This window comes from Hylobates moloch, unplaced genomic scaffold (assembly GCF_009828535.3).
Source record: "Hylobates moloch isolate HMO894 unplaced genomic scaffold, HMol_V3 SCAFFOLD_19, whole genome shotgun sequence".
NCBI classification, from domain to species: domain Eukaryota; kingdom Metazoa; phylum Chordata; class Mammalia; order Primates; family Hylobatidae; genus Hylobates; species Hylobates moloch.
In genome coordinates, this window is record NW_026652294.1 from 6,173,719 (window position 1) to 6,189,565 (window position 15,847).

The 15,847-nt window shown below is 49.4% G+C and overlaps 1 protein-coding gene across 3 annotated transcripts in view; it reads left to right on the forward strand.

Moving 5' to 3' along the window:
* Positions 1-15,847, forward strand: part of CABIN1 (calcineurin binding protein 1) — a 100,162-nt gene that overhangs the window by 67,453 nt on the left and 16,862 nt on the right. For all 3 annotated transcript variants that reach the window (XR_009211042.1, XM_032139486.2, XM_058431278.1), the window contains exons 20-25: positions 1,608-1,769; positions 2,956-3,162; positions 3,399-3,544; positions 5,843-6,104; positions 9,965-10,225; positions 13,992-14,143. Coding sequence is in view for 2 of the 3 variants with exons in the window: in XM_032139486.2 (XP_031995377.2) it covers positions 1,608-1,769; positions 2,956-3,162; positions 3,399-3,544; positions 5,843-6,104; positions 9,965-10,225; positions 13,992-14,143 (1,190 nt within the window). In the remaining variant the exon portion in view is untranslated. The remainder of the gene's footprint in view (positions 1-1,607; positions 1,770-2,955; positions 3,163-3,398; positions 3,545-5,842; positions 6,105-9,964; positions 10,226-13,991; positions 14,144-15,847) is intronic.

Here is a 15,847-nt window from a genome sequence, read left to right on the forward strand (position 1 = left end):
TCTTTTTATGTTCTTTGAATTTACTCTGTATTGTTTCTAACTTACTGAATTGAATGGTTATTTTAGTATTCACTCTTTTTTTTTCTTTTTTCTATTTTTATTATTTTTAAAAATTTTGGGCCAGGCGCAGTGGCTCACGCCTGTAATCCCAGCACTTTGGGAGGCTGAGGCGGGTGGATCACCTGAGATCAGGAGTTCCAGACCAGCCTGACCAACAAGGTGAAACCCCGTCTCTACTAAAAATAAAAAAATTAGCTGGGCATGGTGGCAGGTGCCTGTAGTCCTAGCTACTTGGGAGGCTGAGACAGGAGAATTGCTTGAACCCAGGAGACGGAGGTTACAGTGAGCCGAGATTGTGCCACTGCACTCCAGCCTGGGCGACAGAGCGAGACTCCATCTCAAAAAAAAAGAAAGAAAATTTGTTTTCTTCTCAGATGTCTTCCTTGATTTTATTCTCTCTCTCTCTCTTTTTTTTTTTTTGGAGACAGGGTCTCACTCTTGCCCATGCTGAGTGCAGTGGTACGATCACAGCTCACTGCAGCCTGGACCTCCTGGGCTCAAGCAGTCTTCCTGCCTTAGCCTCCCACGTAGCTGGGACTACAGGTGTGCACCATCATGCCTGGCTAATTTTTAAATTTTTTGTAGAGACAGAGTCTCACTTTGTTGCCGAGGCTGGTTTCAGTCTCCTGGGCTCAAGCGATCCTCCCACCTCGGCCTCCCAAGGTGCTGGAATTACAGGCATGAACCGCTGCATCCAGCCAGTATTCAGTTTTCTAATACCTGTATTGAAGACTGTAAGTTTTCCCAGGTACATCTTTATCTGACTCCCATATGTTCTGATATTTGGTGTTTGCTATTTTTATATAATTGATTTCTAATTTTATTGAATTGTGTTCAGCTGAGGATATAGTATGTATTATATCTAGTTTTTGGTCTTTGTACTTGCTTTTCATCCAGTTTTGGCAAAAATCTCATGGATGCTTGAAAATAATGTGTATTTGCTAATAGTTGGGCATAACAATAGCCATCGGCTCTCATATTCATAGATATAACTTGTTTACTATATTGTTCACATCCTCTCTGATCCTCATTTATGTTTTGTCTGCGGGAGATTCTCTTAGCCCTAATGAGATTTATCATCTTATGTTATAATTATTTGTGTATAGTTTAACTTTATTCTCTCCATTGGAATCTGAACTTCTAAAAAGCAAGGACTATGTCATACTATGCCTATTTTAAGAAAGTATTCAGTAAATATTCGTTGAGGATATCAATGACTAAATAAATGAGTGAAGTTCCCAGGAGGCAAATATCTTCTTCTGGTGGCTGGTAGAAACTGGCTAGGTGTGCTGGAAGAAGGCAGCTTGGTAAACCCATCAGGAGGCTACTGTTGGGCCCAGAGGTGGGACCAGAATAACTCCTATTAGGATAACAAGACTTTTCCAGGAAACAGGTGTTTTTGGAATCAAGTCATGCAGGAGCCCAACAGACATAGCCACCTCAGGTTAAAAGAGTTGATAGGGTGGTGGTTTCTCTGGGGCCCGGCTGTGACAGGGAGGCAGTGGCTACAGGCCCTCACCTCAGGCCATCTCTTCTGCCCACCACAGGTACGAGTACTCCAGAAGGAACTGGCTGCATCCACCTCTGAAGACACACACCCTTACAAGGAGGAGCTGGAGACAGCCTTGGAGCAGTGCTTCTACTGCCTGTACAGCTTCCCCAGCAAGAAGAGTAAGGCCAGGTACCTGGAGGAACACTCAGCCCAGCAGGTGAGGGTGCTGCAGTAGGCCCAACAAAGAGGGAAGCAGGAGCTGTAAGCTCTTTTGAAGGATGTCATATTTGTCAACAGTCATCTCGGCAGTCCTGCTTGGAGTTGCATCAGAAGGAGGAGAGAAGACGGTCTGATGAGTCTATCAAAGGACAAGGGTTTTTCTTGCAAAAACTTATTTTCATAAATGTTGATTAACATTCAGCTAATGTTGGACTAATATGTAGACCCAGGTGTGGTGGTGCATACCTTTAGTTCTAGCTGCTCTGGAGGGTGAGAGTAGGAGGATTGCTCGAGGCCAGAATTTTAAGGCTGGAGTGCACTGTGATTGCATCTGTGAATAGCCCTGGGTGGCAGAGCAAGGCCCCATCTCTAAAAACAAACAAACAACAAACAAAACTACCCTAAAACCAAAAAATGTAGCATGGCAATTGTCGATAGTTTATTTCTATTTTGATTATGAATAATTCCTTAGAGGTTTTCCATTTTTGTGTTGCTTTGGTTTTTAGAGCGCTATTGAGTGTATTATCTAATGGCTCCTCAGTATTGTCAGTTATTCTCTGATCTTAGGGATTCCATCCACTAAAATGTAAGCTCCTTAGGACAGAGCCCCTGCTGTGGACCCCAAACCTAGGGCCACCCTCCCTGGAGTCAGCTGTCCTTCAATAATTTGTCTACCAAGTGGTCTGTGGCTGGCCCAAGGTCCCCACCCGTGATGGAACCCACCCTCTGGCTCAGCCACATGGGCTTATGGAGCACAGCTTGTGGTTTCTAATGTCTGTCTTTCTACAGACTAGCCTTATGCTTTTCAGACACTTGGATTTGGGGATTATAGTGGGCATGCAGATTTTTTTTTTTTTTTTGAGATGGAGTCTCACTCTGTTGCCCAGGCTGGAGTGCAGTGGTGCCATCTCAGCTCACTGCAACCTCTGCCGCTCAGGTTCAAGAGATTCTCCTGCCGCAACCTCCTGAGTAGCTGGGATTACAGGCGCCTGCCACTGCGCCCAGCTAATTTTTGTAGTGCAGATTTTTTTTTTTTTTAAGTATAATAGGGATTTGTTTTAGGCTCTCCAATATGCCATAACCTCATTTACGTTGGACAAAGTGCGTTTCTATGGAGGAATGCATTTTTCCTTTTTCATTTACCCTGAATGTGTTATTAATCTGCCTTCTGTCTTTTTTTCAAGGTGGATCTTATATGGGAGGATGCACTGTTTATGTTTGAGTATTTTAAGCCCAAGACCCTTCCTGAATTTGACAGCTATAAGACCAGCACCGTGTCTGCTGACTTGGCCAACCTGCTGAAGAGAATTGCCACCATTGTGCCTCGCACAGAGAGGCCAGCGCTTAGCCTGGACAAAGTCTCTGCCTACATTGAGGGAACTTCAACTGAGGTGGGCCCACAACCTTGAGGAGGTGGGGGACAGGGATGGGTCACACTCTTCCCCTCTGCCACTGCTGTATATGCTCCTTTGCTTCTTTTTCTGCTCTGTACCAGACTGAGGGGCAGGAGAAGCTGGAGAGTCTGTCCTGTGACTAAACAGTCCTGGGACTAAACAGTCCTGGGCTTACTGGTCACATCTGAGTCCTTGACTCCACCTCCCCTCATACTTTTCCTCTCACCTGCCAGGTACCCTGCCTCCCAGAGGGGGCTGACCCCTCCCCTCCGGTGGTGAATGAGCTTTACTACCTCCTGGCTGATTATCATTTCAAAAACAAGGAGCAGTCCAAGGCCATCAAGTTCTACATGCATGACATCTGCATCTGCCCCAATAGGTCAGTGACCAGAGCATGAGGCTAGGCTGGCTCCAGAGATGACTGGAGTGACTCCAGCTCAGCAAGCTCTTCAGTGGGCCACTTTGGGGTTTCCCTTCCCATTGCAAAGAGACCAGGGAAAAAGGAATGAGAGGGTGGTTTAGCACTTTTCTATTGTTAGGAAAGGCAGGTTTTCCATAAAAAGAAGAGCAGAGGAGAAGGCCTCTTCCAAAGTCCAGTGCGGGGGTTATTGGTAAAGGGTTATTAGAGAAGGTACGAGGTGTCCATCTGGACCCTGGTGTGCAGGGCAAGGAGGCGCAGCCTGGCTCCATCCTGTTGGTTTTGTGCTGCCCCCTTTCACAGCCCCAGGGTGTGTACTCTTGCTGCTTCCACTGCAGGCTTCTTAACTATGGTTGCCTTCTTGGGGACAAGTAATAGAAAAACTCAAGCCAGAGTTCTCTTTTTTGCTCTGATGCAGTGCACTGTTAGCAGTAGCGATTGTCATGATAGTACATGTGGGAGAGCTCGTTGCACATGAAGCTCATGCTCTCTTCCTGTGGAGCCCTGTTTGGCTTTCTCTTAAAATGTAGTGATTGCCTGGAGCCTCCCAAGGGGCCTTCTACATTCGTAAAGTCTGATGCACTTGATTAAGAGGGAGTATTTTCTCCTACCTAGGAGGTAAGCCTTGGGTGAAGGTCAAAAGGAGGCTACCTTCTGTGGCTGACCTGCGTCTAAAGGGTTCAGAGTAGCATCTGTAGGCACACTTTCTGGAAGGACCCAGAGGCCAGGCTGTGATAGCTGCCCTTGAGCCATGGGTGAGCACAGAGCCACCCTAACTCAGGGAAAACCAGAGAATTCCACCTTGTCAGGATCCATCTGGCCAAGAAGAGAAGGGACTGGGTGTGAGTGGAGAAGCCAGTTTGCAAGACTTGTGTAGATTTTGTGAAAAGTTCTCACAGAACTTCTTTTGCTTAGCCTGTGGTTTCTTCCAGGCAGGGAGCCATGTGGCAGAGCCCTGGCCGTCCTCTCGGGGTGACTGGGAACCAGTGTGATAGAGCAGCCCTATTTATGCTCAGTCTGGCTGAGTGCTCACTGTGCCACAGTTCAGGTTTCCTCCTCTGTTCCCCTACTTCCACATCTGAAAAGTGAGGGTGATAAAACCCACCTGTCTTTGCATGGCAGCTCTCACCTGACAGCCCCTTATTCAACAGAATTAAGGCTTATGGCAGCTTAACTGGGCCTCCCTCCAACCTTCATACCTGCCTGTTTAGAGGGTATCAACCCATCAGCCTGGCCCATTAGGCAACCCTGCCACGGAGGCGTGGTCTCCCATGGGATTGGCCCCAGTGCCAGGAAAGCACTTGATGGCTTGATCTTGGGCTCCAGGCCTTGGCCACTTTCATTCTGGCCTTAACAGGCAGGTGCTAGGCGAGACTTGGTGCTTAGTCTGCTCTTCTGTGCTAGCAATGCATTAAGGACGATTGGCATGTGGGAGGGTGGCATCTGTCCATTTGATTGCTGACTTTTCTGTTCTTTGTACTAGCATTCAGCAAATCCCAGACTATCAAGTGCTCAGAGATCATCTTAGTCTTGGTGTCTCTGTGGCCATTCCTCCTCTCAGACAGCTTTCTGTGTTCTCACTATCAGTTTCTTTCAGGTGGTCTCAGAATGGTAGGGTCTTAGCCATCATGTGGTCCCTCACTTTTCATTTTACTGCTGAGAACTGAGCTGGAAAGGGCAGGGTCTGCTCAGGGTCCCAGAGAGAGAATGGGGTAGAAGCTGGGTTGCTGGGGTCCTGGGGTCTCTGCTGCCCATGATTCTGGTTGGCAAATGTGCTAATGACAGGCTCTGCCAGCACAGAAGTAGGTAAGGTCACACCTGGCTGAGGGTCTTCCTGGTGCTTTAGCTGGACCGCTGCTGCCTTGCCTTGTAGAGCACTCCTTTTCCTCTCCACCAGAGCTGTTCTGTGGGCAACCCCTCAAAGCAGGGGAACAGAGTCCAAGAGCTCATCCATTAGAGTAGTTACTGCATGCCTATTAGATGCTGGGTGATTAAAATACATTTTGTCTCATAATGCCCACAGCTCTTCTCTTGAGGTAGGTCTTCTTAGCCCTGTGTCACAGGTTGGGAATGAAGGCTCAGAGACATGACTGGTCTGGGTCATGCTCATGGCATTAGTGAGTGGCAGAGTTGGGCTCTGAGACCTGGTGTGGGAAGGGAGTTTCCATGGTGTCCATCTGCCTGTCCACTGGGCTGTCATTATCTTCCATGCTTTTCATGTAATGTTGTTTTTAGCTGGTGCTTTTGTTACCACCACAGGTTTGATTCCTGGGCAGGCATGGCTCTGGCCCGGGCCAGCCGCATTCAGGACAAGCTGAACTCCAATGAGCTGAAGAGTGATGGGCCCATTTGGAAGCATGCCACACCCGTCTTGAACTGCTTCCGTCGGGCCCTGGAGATTGACAGCTCCAACTTGTCCCTATGGATTGAGTATGGCACCATGTCCTACGCCTTGCACTCATTCGCCTCACGTCAGTTGAAGCAGTGGAGAGGCGAGCTGCCTCCTGAGCTCGTGCAGCAGGTGAGGAGGGGCTGCTGCAGATGGGCTTGCCACCCTTCTGTCCAGACAGAGTGCCCTCAGGTCAACGAAGCTCTGTCTCATTCGTACTTTATTCTTGTCCACACATCCATGCTGGGAGCTCACTGATGAATCTCCCCATGAGGCTTAAGCCATACCATGGTCAATGACAACTTGGTCCCTGGTCTTTGGACACCCAGTCTAGTGTAGACAAATTTAGGGACAGACTGTTAGACCCAGCTGGTCAGCCGTTAGTTACAATGTAGTTGAGAGATAGGGAGGGGAGAGGTGTTGGCCACCAGAAGTAGCTATTTCTTCCCTGTTCCCTCAAAGGAGCTTGTTGGATCCTTGTAAAATTCTTGAGCTTAGGTTGGGATTTTTGAAGTCTCTCTTGGTAGGGGATTAGCCTAGTGCAGGATACTGAGTCTGGCCCTTAGGTCTCTGTTCAGTAGGGTACCCTTGGCTCCTTGAGATGGAAGTGAAGGAGCCATACTGACATGTTTAGGCTAGTGCATCAGTAGCAGTAGTGCAGTAGCACTGCACCCTGGAAGAGGATAGGGGAAAGAAGTGTCAGCACCTCCTCCTCTTCAACATTACCGTCTTTAAAAAAATTAACTGTTGGCCGGGTGTGGTGGCTCACGCCTGTAATCCCAACACTTTCGGAGACTGAGGCGGGCGGATCACAAGGTCAGGAGTATGAGACCAGCCTGATCAACATAGTGAAACCCCATCTCTACTAAAAATAACAAAAATTAGCCAGGTGTGGTGGTGCATGCCTGTAATCCCAGCTCCTCAGGAGGCTGAGGCAGGAGAATTGCTTGAACTTGAGAGGCGGAGGTTGCAGGGAGCTTGAGATCGTGCCATTGCGCTCCAGCCTGGGCGACAGAGTGAGACTTGGTCTAAAAAAAAAAAAAAATTACTCTTAAATCTTACAAGGGACACGGGCTTCTCTAAATCAGTTACAATATACAGTATTAAGGGCAAAGCTCAAATCCCTCTGGCTGCCCCTACTACCTCAGAAACAGTTAGGCTTGTTTCTTTCCAGACTGTAAAAAAAAGTACTTTTTATGCATAAATATGTACTCCTAGAAAAAAACACCAATCTAAATGGTATCACACTGTGTATGGTACTCAGCTTCCTTTTTCACTCAGCACCACACTGTTGAGTTCTATCCATGATAATTCCTGTGGATCTAGTACATTCCTTTTAACTGCTATAACCCTATTTTATTGTAACTGTTCTGCACAAAAGTCCCTTGCGGGATTCTGTTTGTGTTGCAGTGGCCCCACAGTTGGGCAGGCTGGGGACTAAAGCTGCTGCCCTAGGATGCAGAGCCTGACTCCCCAAGAGGCCTTCCCTGTAACAGCAGGAGCACCATTATCCTCTGCTGGGGCTCAGTGGGCTGAGCTGATCATGGTTCTTGGGATTTTCTCCCTAATCTCCCACCAATGATGGCAAATGAGATTTGGCAGAGTGGGAGTTTTCCAGGAAATAAATAGGGTGAGAAGTCAGAGTTTCCTTTCTGCCATTGGCACTTGTTTGTAGAGCTTTGTTTGTAGAGGTCCCCCCAGGAAGGGAGCAGGGAAGTCAGGGGGTGGGTAAGGAGACTGAGCTCAAGTTTCCACATACTTTTTCCCCTTGGTTTGTTCTTTCCTCTACTTAGGCTCATAACCTTTGGGACTGAACTCAGTGTTGATCTTATGGAAGCCATTGGCCCAGGAAGCTCAGGTCCTGAAACTGGGTTCCCAAGCCATCTTGCTGGAGTGTTAGGGTGGCAGGAGAGAGATGGAAATCCACCAGGAATACAGATGTCCCGACAGGGAGGGAGGGAAGGTAGGGGGAGGTGTTTCATAGTTGCCCAGGGGGAAAACTACCTTGCAGAGCTGCCTTCTGCCTCCTGGGTTCTTTCCACCTCTGGAGAGACAGCTTCCAACCCTGAAGTGTGTCACGGGGACACAGTCCCCTGATTGCTACTTTTCTGTCTGGATTTATTGTGTCTGGAGGATGGGCTGCAGGACATATGTTGCCAGCTGTTCGAGCTGCTGTGTGCTTCAGCTTTTGCCTAGAAACTCCTCAGAGGTGGTGGTGTAGGAGAACAAATGCTTTCCCCATGATGTCAGTTCTCAGGCAAGGGGAAAGGCTTTGGAGCCAGAGCTTTCTAGCTGTGTGACCTGGAAGCAGTAACCTGACATTCCTGTTGTGGTTCCTTCTCCAAGGCAGTACTGTGAGAGTTCATTGGGAACACCTGCCATCAGCCATTTCCTGAGCCCCTCTCAAGGGCACCCCATATGCAAGGTGAATGAGGTGCCTATTTCGCTCTGAGGATGGCAAGGTAGTGAGATGGTGTCTAGTAGAGCTTCTGAAACACAGCAGGCCCTCAGTAACTGTCCCTCCTTTTCCTGTCTGAGGTATTGTGACCTCCACACCACAAGGACAGGGACATTGGCAGTGTGCCCTGTATGGGGGAAGGGGTGAGGGCTTAGCCTCTTTCCAAGGGTCTGCATGGTACCAGATGCCAGCCCAGATGGGCTGCTTCACAGCTACCCTTTCTATCTTGGCAGGTGGCTGTTACAGGTGCCAGTGGCAGAACAGGGTGGGCAGGGGGGCTAGTGACTTGGTCCAGGTCACACAGCTACAAAGCAATTCAAGTAGAAGGACATCCTTTTAGCCATTGCCTTTTACTTCAGCACATTTGCCACAGAATCCCATCTTGAAGGGGATGTGATGGAGGCACTTGGTTGGTCCCGTGTTTGGCCCTGCACTGTGATCCTTTCCACTGTATTTCACCCACTGATGATCTCCCACTTCCTGTGTGGTCATTTTTTTTTTTTCCTGAGAAGTGTCTAACAGAGCACTGGGTAGCACATTGCTCCCTTATTTCAGTCCTGGGGCCATTCCTACAGGGTTTTCACGTAAACAAGCACCCACTGGACAGACATCCAAGGGCCGGCTCAACCTGGCTGGATGAGAACATGAGGCACTTCCTGCAGGCCGCAGCAGCTGCCCTTGCCAGAGACTAGTGCCTGCAGCCTCTTCCCCTCTCACTGGCCCCTGAGGTCAGGCAAGAAGAGACTTTGGCTTCCCTGCCATCGATCCAGGACCACAGAGAGGAGGGATCAGAGACCTGGGCTGCTCAGAGCATCTCTGTGGGCCCGCACATGCAGGCTTCTCTCTAGCTTCCAGCCCAGAGTTCTGGAATGAGGGGGCATGAATTTGGCTGGCAGCTGACCAATATTGGAAAGTAGTGCCTCTTAAAAGGTGACCCTCTGTGCTAGCTGTTTCCTTCCTTCAGGCTGTGAGAGGGTGACTGGAGGTGCTTGCTGCAAATGCAGACTCCCAGTCAGTGGCTCTTAAGTGGGGCTCAGGAATTTGCCCTTCTACAAGTACTCCACATCTGTCTTAAAGAGCACAGAGGAGATGGTGGGAAGTCCTGTTGTACCCCAGGGGTACACACCCTCTCCTGTGCAGTGGGACTGGGTGCTAAATACATGCCCTCTTCAGTGCTGTAGGGCTGGGTGCTGAGTGTTAGTAAATGTCCTCTCCAGTGCTGTGGAGCAGGGTGCTAGGTGAATCTGCATTAGATGCTGCAGGGGGAAAGCAGAAAAAAGTACCCTGGTTGACATGGGGTGACCTGAGTTTAAGTCCTGCTCTGTGCCTTGCTTGGTGGGTGCTTTTGAGAAACCCCTAGGCCTTTCTACACTTCAGTGTCACCAGCTGTGAAATGGTGAGGGCGTTTCTGTGTCTTGGTTGTTAAGAGGAGTATAAACTTGCAAATAGGTCGGCAGAGCTTTGTACAGGAAAAAGTCTGATCCCTGGGCAGGTTGAGGCGTAAGGCCAGCCCAGTCTCATGATCTTCTTACAGATGGAGGGCCGGCGCGACAGCATGCTAGAGACAGCCAAGCACTGTTTCACATCAGCAGCCCGCTGCGAGGGTGATGGTGACGAGGAGGAGTGGCTCATCCACTACATGCTGGGCAAGGTGGCTGAGAAGCAGCAGCAGCCACCCACCGTTTACTTGCTGCACTACAGGCAGGCTGGCCACTACCTGCACGAGGAGGCTGCCCGCTACCCCAAGAAGATCCACTACCACAACCCACCCGAGCTGGCCATGGAGGCCCTGGAGGTGACACCATGCTGGCCCAGGGCGGGGAAGCAGGGCAGGGGCAGGCTGGTTTCTCTGTCTCCCTGGGCATGGGGCTCAAGGGTCCAGTGACCGTCCTTCAACCTGCCGCAGACTTGTCTGTGTTGAGCAGCTTCATGTGCAATTGAATTAAAACATCATTTCCTCTCTTTTCCCAAGGGATGTTTATCATCCTTTCTGGGAGAGTGACCATTTTGTTCTTACCTCTCAGAAGAAAATTGTCTTTCCTCACTAACACAGGTTCTAAGAACCTGACCTTGGTGATGACAGCCAGTGCCACATAGCATCTCCCAGGCCCAGGACATTCACACCCTGTAGCCTGGCAGGAGGGAGGGCAGGCGCCATTGCCTCCAGGATGCAAATGAGACATCCAAAGCCCAGCCTGTGCCCAGGCTACCCAGGTTGGCAGGAGCTGAGCTAGGGTGAGCAGCCTGCTCTCTTGACCCCCAATTTGGAGTCTTCTGACTGTTGTTCAAGAAAAGAGCAGTTCTTTACTCCCTGGATTTTCTCTCATGGTTTCCAGAGTGTTTCTGATGAATGCTGTCACTGTTGCTCATAGCAGTCTTGTGAGGCAGGCTGGGCGGCCACGATTGTCAATTTTGTAGGCAGGAAAACCAAGGACATTGGTGGAGATCCAGATGTCCACCATTTGGTTCAGCCCAGGACTTGAAGCTTCTGAAGGCCCTGTGTACGTTGGCTTTGCCCTTTGTGAGGCTATGTGCCCAGTCTCTACCAGTCCCACTTGCCCAGCAAGCCTCTTGGGGTGTGGACAGAATCTGCTGCTTGCTTTTTTCTGCCTTTGTGATTTTTTTTCCTGATTATAAAATTAACATGTATTTGTGTGTGTGTGTGTGTGTGTGTGTGTGTGTGTGTGTGTGTGTGTGTTCTAAAGAGATTCAAACAACTCAGAAGTGTACAGTGTGAATGTGAAGGCCCCTAATGATTCCAGTATGCCCCTCCATAATCCCTAACAGTTTGCTATGTCCCTGTATGTCCGAATTTTTTCCTATTAACATATAAACATGTAGTAACATTTTCTTATGATTTTGCAGCTTGCCTTTTTGCTGGACAAAATTTAATGGAAGGTGTGGTGAGCTTCCCTGCCTGCCCTAGTGCCCTGTAGTTTAGCAGGGCGTTTGTTTATCTGCACGGCCCCTTAATAAGTTTGGTTTCCTCTCCACTTCTTGCTATGACAAGGCACAGGCAGTGCATGTCCTTGTACTTGTAGCAGGGAGCACATCATGAGTATTTCCAAGGACTAGAGTCCGAAGGTGGAATTGCCAGGTTGTTTAACATTCTGATCAACAATGGCTACTTGCCCCAAGGTTGTACTGACCGATGAGAGTGTCTGCTTTCCCTCAGCCATATTGATGAGGTTCTCTTTTTAATATTTGCTAATTTTGTGAGCAAACAAAAATGTCTCATTTGGCTAGGTATGGTGGCTCACGCCTGTAATCCCAGCACTTTGGGAGGCCAAGGTGGGTGGATCACCTGAGGTCAGGAGTTCGAGATCAGCCTGACCAATATGGTGAAACCCTGTCTCTACTAAAAATTAGCCGGGTATGGTGGTGGAGGCCTGTAGTCCCAACTACTCGGGAGGCTGAGATGGGAGGATCACTTGAGCCTGGGAGGTGGAGGTTGCAGTGAACTGAGATTGTGCCACTGCACTCCAGCCTGGGTGACAGAGACCCTGTCTCAAAAAAGAAAGAAAAAAAAAATCATTTAAAAAAAAAATTTGGGGCCAGACATGGTGGCTCACACCTGTAATCCCAGTGCTTTGGGAGGATTGCTTGAGTCCAGGAGTTTGAGATATAGAGCTGGGGATCTCAGAGACTAGTGGGCAACATGATGAGACCCCCCCATCTCTACAAAAAATAAAAGATTAACAAGGCCTGGTGGCACGTGCCTGTAGTCCCAGAAACTTGGGAGGCCGATGTGGGAGGATCGCTTGAGCCCAGGAGGTCGAGGCTGTAGTGAGCTGTGATCACACCACTGCATTCACAGTCTGGGAGACAGTGAGACCTTGTCTAAAAAAAAAAAATTAAATTTGCCTGTTTTGGGGCCATATTCACTGGGCTCATGGAGAAGTGTGGAAACACAGCTTCCTGTTGAACGCTATCTCAGGAGCCGCAGCTTGGCTGCTCTCATTTGCAGCGTTGGATCTCCGTCCTTCCCTGTCATAGTGCTCATGCTGTCCACCTGGGGGCATGTGCCTTGGAAGAACTCCACTTTGGGGGTGAGAAGGGTAAGGCCCAGAGGAGTGATGTGACTTGCCTTAAGTCACCTGCAGGAACAGAGAGGAGCTGGGCCAGATGCCCACTGAGCCCAGCATTCTCATATGGCACCTCTGGGAAGCCACCGAACCTACGTGTGGCCCTCAGGGAGATGATGTCAACTCTGTTTTTCCTCCATGTTTATTTCTTCAAGATTTGGCCTCTGCTACTGCCTGATAGAGCAGATGAACAAGCAGGATGGTAGCCCCAGGGGTACCAGTGGCTTCCATATGAGGGACCAAGGCCTCAGATGTGTGGCCCACCCTCTCCCAGCACACGGTGCTGGCTCCAAGGAGAGCAAGCACACATAGTTAATTTGGGGGGTATCCCATTCCATGCAACCATTGTAGCTATGTAACTTTGAGTCAGCTGGCACATGTGTATATCTTGTGTTAAAGATGACATTTCTCTGAAGATTTTTAACCCTCTCCTGACAAAAATTCTCCTCTGCTATTGTGCCTTCATTCAAGAATCTTTACTCGCCACTTGGATGAACTTTACCAGTTGAATGCTTTGCCCTCCCCCAAGTTTGGCCACCTGATTGTGCATGGGTGCCTTGAGTGGTTTCCTACATCTAAAAATAGAGTTGCTGGGCCAATTTCTCTGGGCTCCATAGGTGGGCTAGAGGTGGAGGGGCTCTGGATGTGAGCCCCCTCTGTCTGGGATGCCTCCTTGAGAGTGCTGCCAGCAGGTGTCTCACCTGGGTGAGGGGGGCCACTTAGCCAGGGCCTGCAATAGCAGTTCTCAGCCCTCATACCACCCACTGTGCCCTCCAAGTGGGAGCCTGCCTCACACCCACTCCTGCATGAGAAGATCAGGGCAGACCTGGGTTTAACCTGGCCCTGGGCATTCCTGGCTATGGGGCCTTGGGCAGCTCTTCACCCATTTTAAATTGAGGAATGTGGTAAGGACTTGAGGAAATGGAGGAAAGCACAGGGCCCAATGGATGCAATGAGCTGCCTGCCCACCCACCCCACCGCCACTCCCACGGGGAAGATGTTTTCGAGGCCTGTGGGTGCCTGGCTTTGCCTGGGGGCTGGACTATAAACAGAAATCCAACCTAGTCCTTGATTCAGGGAGTCTGGAGTTCAGTGGGGAGACAGATGTAGAAACTCACTTTCTGTGGGTGCCCACTGAAGGGCACAAAGAGAACAGCAGCACTGTGGCGGGAGGCAGTGCCCAGTGAATGGAGCTGAAGGGTTATCATAATGAGTGGTTATTACTCTCATCTCACCACCATGTGCCTGAGTTACTGCGTGAACATTTAAGCTGGGATGCTGACAGTATACATTTTAATTTTCACAGCTTGTTTCAAATTAGTTGTAGGATGGTTGGTTTAAAAGCTAACAAAAACAAGCAGTGTGTGGCAGCCTGTTGCCCTGGTCATGGGCCCATTTCCAGTGTGGCTGACTGGCCTGTGGAACAAATCTTAGCAACTGGGAAGGCTGCTCACACTAGAGGTGTCGTTCTCCTAGGTGTACTTTCGGCTCCATGCTTCCATCCTGAAGCTCCTGGGGAAGCCCGATTCTGGGGTTGGTGCAGAGGTCCTGGTCAACTTTATGAAGGAGGCTGCAGAAGGACCCTTTGCCAGGGGCGAGGAGAAGAACACACCCAAAGCTTCAGAAAAGTGAGTAGCACCCTTTAGGCGACCCCTAGCAGCTTACCCCATCTGCATCCCAGATGGCTCGTTTACTGCAATGTGTTGTTCAGAGGATTACTACACAGTAAACAGTAAACTAGAACTCATGGAGTCCCTAGGACCCATCTGGAAACTCCCATTTGCTGGGCCAAGGTATTTCTGTTGAATCTGAGAAGGAGAGGGTTGAGTGTGAGTCCCCTTACCCTGTGGTCATGTGTGGTGCTACCCCACCCTCAGGGGAAGTCCTGGGGAGAAGCTGATGCCCTCCTGCCCTCTCCACTGGGGCACAGCTCTGTTCTGTGCAGAACACTGTAGAAAGTCAGTTTTTGCTTTACAGACTCTCACCCCTGGGTCCTTTGCCAAGGCCTTGTCTGCTGCCCATTCTCCTGAGAAGCAGTGAGAAGTGTGGGAAGTGTGGGCTTCTCTTGTGGTGCCAGAGAGCTCGGAGAGACTGGGGCTCAGGTCCAGTGGGCCTGGACTGACCCCAGTCTCCCTGTGGTTGTAAGTCATCTCCACAGCCCAGACTTCTTTCACACCAGGCCCAGGTCCTGGTGCTGCCCCATCCTCAGGGGCAAGTCCTAGGGAGAAAGATGGGTTTGGGGTGACATGGGGAATGTTGCAGCTGCCCATTAACCTGATGGACTCATGCTGATTCTTGTGCTTCCGAGACATGCTCAGGGTCACCACCTGCCAGCTTGCCCACATGGGAGCCAGGGGAGGGCTCAGCTCACCCCATCTCTGAGACTGCTGCCTGGCTGGGCACTGTGCGGAATTCAGCTGACCCCTGCCTGACTGGGCACTGTGCGGGGTTCAGCCGAGTGCCAGAGAGGCCTGCACCCAGGCCCTGTGCTTGAGGGCTATCTGCTTCTGACCACAGATAGCCTGTGTGATGTGTGCCACAGGTGAGCCAGCTCCACAGTGGGTGTGCCCCTCAGGTTATGGGGAGGTTCAGGTCCATGCATGGCAGGCCACTCAGGTGGGCAGCCACTGTGCTCAGAAGTTATAGATACCCATTTTTTTAGTCACAAAAGGCCCCCAGCATACAATGATACTTTCTTTCATTGATTATAATTCTGTTAAAATTTTTTTAATTATACAAATAATACATGAATACATTCTTGTTATAGAACATTCAGGTAGTATATAAACATGTAGACTAAAATGTGACAGATCTCCTTCCAAGAGTTAGCCACTATTCACAGTTTAATTTCCTAAATCATTTTCTGTATATTTATAACACTTAAATGCACACATATAATTGTAAGGTTTCTTTTATTTTATAAAAATGAACTACAGAAGGTATTGTTTTGGAGTTTGCTTTTTCCCCTGACAGTGGGTCTGGGCACAGTCCATGGAGATAGTACCCCAGTCACTTCATTCTTTCTAGTGGCTACTTACTGTACCATAGTATGGATGTACCATGTTTTATGTAACCACTCCAATGGACATTTAGAGTGTTTCTAATGTTTCTGCTCAACTATGTTGCAGCACATATCCTCGTACATGTGTGAGCATGCAGTAAATGCAGATGGGTTTCTGTCTGCCCATTTGTCAGGTCTTAAGTTTGTCAGGCTATCACACAGAAGGCATAGACTTTGCATGGAGAGATGCAAGGGTGCTTCTGAAGAAAGACTCGTTGGCTCCCCTATAGAGCCTCCTGGGGCCTGAAATTCAGAGATGCAGGTCACGCCC